The sequence below is a fragment of the Camelus bactrianus genome, chromosome 11 (assembly GCF_048773025.1).
Source record: "Camelus bactrianus isolate YW-2024 breed Bactrian camel chromosome 11, ASM4877302v1, whole genome shotgun sequence".
In the NCBI taxonomy this organism is placed as follows: domain Eukaryota; kingdom Metazoa; phylum Chordata; class Mammalia; order Artiodactyla; family Camelidae; genus Camelus; species Camelus bactrianus.
This window is the reverse complement of record NC_133549.1, coordinates 8,367,421-8,373,162: the sequence shown is the minus strand read 5'-3', so window position 1 is coordinate 8,373,162 and position 5,742 is coordinate 8,367,421. Positions and strand designations below refer to the sequence as shown.

The 5,742-nt window shown below is 42.0% G+C and overlaps 1 protein-coding gene across 1 annotated transcript; it reads left to right on the top strand.

Moving 5' to 3' along the window:
* The first annotated feature begins 723 nt into the window (after nt 1–723).
* Nucleotides 724–3,823, top strand: MAP10 (microtubule associated protein 10). Its single transcript, XM_010952124.3, has one exon. The coding sequence runs from the start codon at nt 841–843 to the stop codon at nt 3,562–3,564; it is 2,724 nt and encodes a 907-aa protein (XP_010950426.2). The 5' UTR covers nt 724–840; the 3' UTR covers nt 3,565–3,823.
* The last annotated feature ends 1,919 nt before the right edge of the window (nt 3,824–5,742 follow it).

Here is a 5,742-nt window from a genome sequence, read left to right as displayed (position 1 = left end):
ATAGTCTCCCAAAAGGATTGCTCTGAATTGGTAGAATCTACCCTTTGTATTTGTCCTGCTAGTTTCCAAACATTGACAGAATCACACTTATGGACTCAAAATAACTTATACAAAATAAAGTCCAAACTCCTTGCTATGGCCATTCCGGGCTCTCCACGTATTATCCTTAGCTTCATCCTAGCTGGCTGGCTTATCGAGAAGTGTGTCTCCTTGAAACTCCTGGAGTAGGGCTGCAGGGCCTCCCCCACCCCCGTGTTTACGTAGATGTACTAGTTTTGTTGAATTGGAGTCATTAACGTTACTCTCACAGGTGGTGACTGCTCAGCTGGAAATGCAGCCGCACTGGCTGTGTGTGTCTCAGTACCACAATTTACTCGGACGCTCCCACTGCTTCCGAGCAGCGTTATCATCTTTGGGGCAGCCCAGCAGCAGGGAAGGCTGACTGTGGGCAGTTACCCGCTTTCTTTAGCCTGGGGTTTGGAAAGGGAGTCCTGGTTTACTTTCAATATTCCTCTCATAGATCTGACCTGACTCCAAAATTGCATGGGACCTGCAGAGATAAAACGTGACAAAACCCATAATATGAACTTTTTTTTTTTTTTTGGCATTCATAGCCTCGGTCTTATCATAAGCACTGTGTTAATTTAAGTCAGGAAAGCAAAAAACCAAAAACAAAAACGCACTGAACAGCCAAAACTCACAGAGCAGCCACAGCCCGGCGCCTCCTCAAGTCTCGCGAGAGAGGAGGAAAGGCTCCGGCGTCTCCCTGTTTCTCGCGAGAACCGAGGGCTCCGGCTTCCCGTTCGCCGAGACCCGGGCAGGTCGCTGGCGGCGGCAGCAATGGCGGCCCCCTTGTCCGAGCGGCTGTTCTCGCTGGAGCTGCTTGTGGACTGGGTACGCCTTGAAGCCGGGCTGCTGCCGCCGCCCGCGGTCGCGGTGGAAGAGCAGGAGCAGGCGGAGGAGGAGGAGGAGGCATCGCCGCCGCGGCCCTCGCGTGGCCTGTGCCCCGCCGTGGCCTTCCGCCTGCTGGACTTCCCCACGCTGCTGGTTTACCCTCCCGGCGGCCCCGCCGCCCCCGCCCCGGAACCTCGGCCCGGCCTGGTCAGCTTCGGTCGCGGCAAGTCCTGTCTGTTCCGCCTGCACGGCGCCACCTTGCACCGCCTGCTGCTTCGGACGCCGCTTTACGCCTTGCTGCTGCAGCTGCCCCCCGGGCGCCCGACTGCCGCCCCGCAGCTCCTAGGAGCCTGCAGCATCTCGCTGGCAGCCGCGGTGCACAAGGTCCTGGGGCCCGCCGCCTCCGGCTGCTCCCAGGGTCATCGAGGGAGTTTCCCTCTGCATGACCGGGAGGGGAAGCGGACTGGGGACATTGCCTTGGGCTACCGCCTGACCGATCTGGGAAGCAGCCTGCTGGGCCATCTGGAGCGGCCAGTCACTTCCACAGGAGGTGGAGTGGCGGGTGCAGAGGTGCAGAAAGCAGTAGAGGTCAGTTCCCAAACCTTGCCGGGGAGACAGCAGCTACAGCTGCCAAACTCAAAGCCAAGCCCAAGAGATGCTGATAAGCCTCTGGTGGATGTAAAAATCTCAGGGGCACAGAAGGATTTGAAGGAAAAAGTTTTCCACAGCAAGACCAACTCTGATAACACGGGTTCTGTGGAGAATGGCAAAACTAGCTATGTTATTTGTTCAAGCGGTAGCAGCAAGAAAAGTGTTAGCCCCCCAAATCAGGAAGTCACAGAGTTGGATGTTGAAACCAACATAATTTGCCCTCCTCCTCTGTATTACACGCATCTGACCCACAAAAAGGCACCTCCTAAACAGGGTAAAATCACCATTGAGCCCCAACTGAATGCAGCTGAGGAACTGGATGATACTTTTCTGGCAGGAAAACTTGTAAATCCCCCAGCACGTACTAACCCTCTAGAACATACAAATTCTGCAGCACATGAGAGGCCTCCAGTGCTTATAAATCCTTCACACGTTCAGGATATAGGAGCAAGTAATCAAACTACAGATCATTCTCAAACTGAACAAAATAGAATTAATACTATAAGGCAGCTGCCTTTATTAAATGCTTTGTTGGTTGAATTGTCCCTGTTATACAACCAACCCGTGGCAAGCCCTACTCATATACATACTCACTTAGCCTGGTTATATAGAACTGAAGATAAGAAGTCACCAGAATCTTCTGCTAAATCCACATGTAAATCTGAATCTAAGGATAAGCTTTCTGTGGGGGAAAATGAAAAGTCAGGGAGTCTTCTGTATAAAAAGAACGAAAGTGAAAATCTTAAGAAAGCTAAGTGTTTTGAAAAGAAAGGTGGTACCCCCCAAAAAAGAGTTCCAAGGGGGAAGCTACTTTATGGCTTAACAAATACACTAAGATTGCGTTTAAAGCAAACAAATCCTGATATGTTGGTAGTACATGAAAAGAGAGAACAGTATAGAAAAATGCAAGCACAGATATTAGGTGCAAAACTCAGAATTTCATCATCCAAAGTTAAGGTAGTAAATTTTGCAGAGCAACATCAGAAGCCACATCAACTGCCTAAAGATAAGTATTTAGAATCAGATGCATCTTTTGCTGAAAATAGTGGTACCTCAAAGCAAGTTAGTGTTGCTTTTGATGACCCCAGCATGACTAAAGAAACTCAGCTGAAACGTGCAACTGAAAAGACAGTTGATTGTGGTGAAAATGGAACCAGTAATGATTTATTGGAAGAAATTGTGAGTCCTGCAGACTCCATTGTCTCAGAAAGGTTTATCCATACAAATACGGTGGAAGGAAAAGTGGAAATGAAAGCCCCAAGTCTGTTTGTTTTCCAGCAGGATGCAGCTGTTGACCAAATCATAGTAGGTAAAGAAATAGATGACAGGCAGGGCAAAGTTACTGATAATGACATTCCTACTGCTGATAGGAGTGAAAATAGTCCAAGTAAAAGCAGTTGCTCCAAAAGCATCTCAGAACTAAAGTCTTCAGGTGACTTCACCAGCCCTTGCTATTCTGAAGACACCAGCAGAATTTTACAAGCTCATGACAGCAGACACAGTCAACACACGAGTCAGTCTAGTGAAACAAGACCGTCCATGAGGAAAAATGGCAGTGAGAAGAGTTCTATTCTTAGCCCACCTTTTTCAGCTGGATCACCAGTGCTCTCACATAAAAGATTCCATATTTCAAAGACTCAAGGTAGAAGTTTGGAGGAAGCATCTTATGTCTCTACCAGTGACTTCTCCTTATCCCATTGGACTGAGGAAAAAGAAAACCAGATAGACCAATATAGCATGCATAATTCTAAAGTTATAAAGAGGGATCAAGACATCTCTACTAAACTTAAGTCAAGAACTGATCGCAAGTCCTCAGAAAAAAGCCAGTCACCTCGAACATCTCAAGTGAGTTCTTATCTGCCTTCTAATTTGTCGGAACTAGAACTTAACGTCCTAGATAGCAGCCCTTCAGATCACTTTGAAGAAGACAATGATGACATTTATTCACTAAACATTTCCAAGCAATGCAAAGATATTTGCGAATTGGTAATAAATAAACTTCCAGGATATACAGTGTAAAAATATGTGCTTTTTAAATAACGTTTAATGTTTTATAACCTGTGTATGCTGTTAGTGAAACAGTTTTTAATAGCTCTACATTATTTTCATTACATAAGTTTATGTGAATAATTCTTTTTCAGAATATGTGTTTGTCATTCCTTCGGTGTTTAAATAGTATTCTACCATTAAATCTGACAAGATTGATCATGAAACCACTTTATAACCTAGGTAAGATTTAAGTTGTTTAATATTATGAGAATAAAAATATCTTCTTAAACTGTCTCTATTAAGTATCCCAAAGTATCAATCACCCTAGAGCTGACTTCATACACACCATTGAAAAAAGGCTAGTTAAGAAGGATCGCCTCAAGTTTTAATGGAGATAAATTGTTTAACAAATATAGAAGACTGACTTCTGTAAGACTTACCTTACAGAAAGGTGCATAAGAATGTAGGACATAGCCCTCGCAGTTGTAAGAGCTTACTGTTTTATATAAATATTCTTTAGGGGAATCTTTCTGGACACATGCACATTCCATATCTCCAATAGGTGAAGTCTTTTTTATATGCTGTCATAGTTCTCTGTATGTTTTTCTAAATCACAATTTTGGTGTGTGTGTGATTGTTTGACTAATGTTTAGCTTATGATAGGCTTGAGTTCTGTGATGGAAGGAACCGTCTCTGTTTCGTGCACGGATATGGTCTTATATAGCACAGATTCTGGCATGTGGCTGGGGTGCAGTAAAAACATTTGTTGAACAAAGAAATGATGGCCATGCACTTAAAATATCTAATGGGAGGGATTAGAATTAAGCAGTAAAAACAACCAGAAGTCCTAAAAATGTCCTTTTGGAGACATGGTTATTTGATGGTAGTATTTTTGTTTCGCTGAATATCGGCATCCTTGAGGTCTTCTCTGAAGTATTCAGAGAAGGGACCTAAAAAAAATTGTCTTCTTGTATAGTTTCTCGTATGTAAATTCAATTTATTGTCATTTCAGCTTGTTCAATAGTTATTTTTAGGGTATGAAAGTTTGTATTTATGAAGTCTGGTGGTAATTTCTTCCAGTGATTTTATACTTAGACCTCACTCCGTGTTCAAATATTTACAAATGTTTTCTTCTATGTATGTTACATTTTTAATTTTTACACTTTTTTTAATATAACTAGTAGTTTTCGATGTATGAGATAAGACCCTAATTTTCCTTCCTTTAGAAGTAAGTAAATAGTTATGTAAGTGTTATCTTTTGAATGACCATAATAATAGAATTTAGATAGATGGTAAGAGGTGAGGATAGTATATTTTAAAGGAACAAAATGAATAAAAGATCGATGCTGAGACTAAGCATGATGTATTCGTGGGACTGTGAAACTCTTGTCTTGATTAGAATGGTAGAATCATACTACAGAGTGGTAGAAAGAAGATTTGTTGAGTAAGAAAAGTCCCAGATTACAGGGAGCTTCAAATGCCAAGCATAATAGTAAAGTCCTAAGCAGTAGAAACAATAGAGTATTTTAATTTATAAATGAGCACCAGTAAGTAGTCAGTGAGGTTTGAATATTTTAAGTTATTGAAATAGTTATGTAGAGGTACAGAAAGTTCTGAAATATGAACTGTTTTTAACAGCTAATGACTATGATCTTAATTTTGTGGTAAATGTAATGTAGATAGTATATCAAGTCGCAAAATCAAAATAATTTAGTGGTAGGTGCTGAAGCTAGATATTCAAATGACGTCAATGTGGTCTATAAATTGTTACCAGTTTTCCATGATTATGGAGGAGACAAAATATAAGCAATATCAGAATCATCAGAGAAATAATTCTTTTAAAACTTTTATTTAAAGTCGTCTGATGAGAACAGGTGAGGGAAGTGATGAATTCAGTGTCTTTAAGGTACAACAAAGACTAAAGAACAATGAACTTTAAATCACAAGATTGAGTGAGTGAATAAACTTCTCTTTGAGTCATTCCATGAATGCCTATTTCTAGAATTGTGGTATTGGTTTTTCTAGCTTAACTCTAGTGAAAACACCTGTTTTTGTGTGGTTGGGACCTCCTGCTTGCATCCTGTCTCCAAATGCTACTTCCTGTTTTAATTCTACAATGTATAGACTTGGGTCTTTAAGGTTGTCATAAGAGGTACCACTCCTGAGGTCTCACTTATCTCTCTAATTGCTTAAAATCACTGAAATATG

What these genes read in the sequence shown, in the direction of transcription:
- MAP10 (XM_010952124.3), top strand. Translation starts at nt 841, where the DNA reads ATGGCGGCCCCCTTGTCCGAGCGGCTGTTCTCGCTGGAGCTGCTTGTG.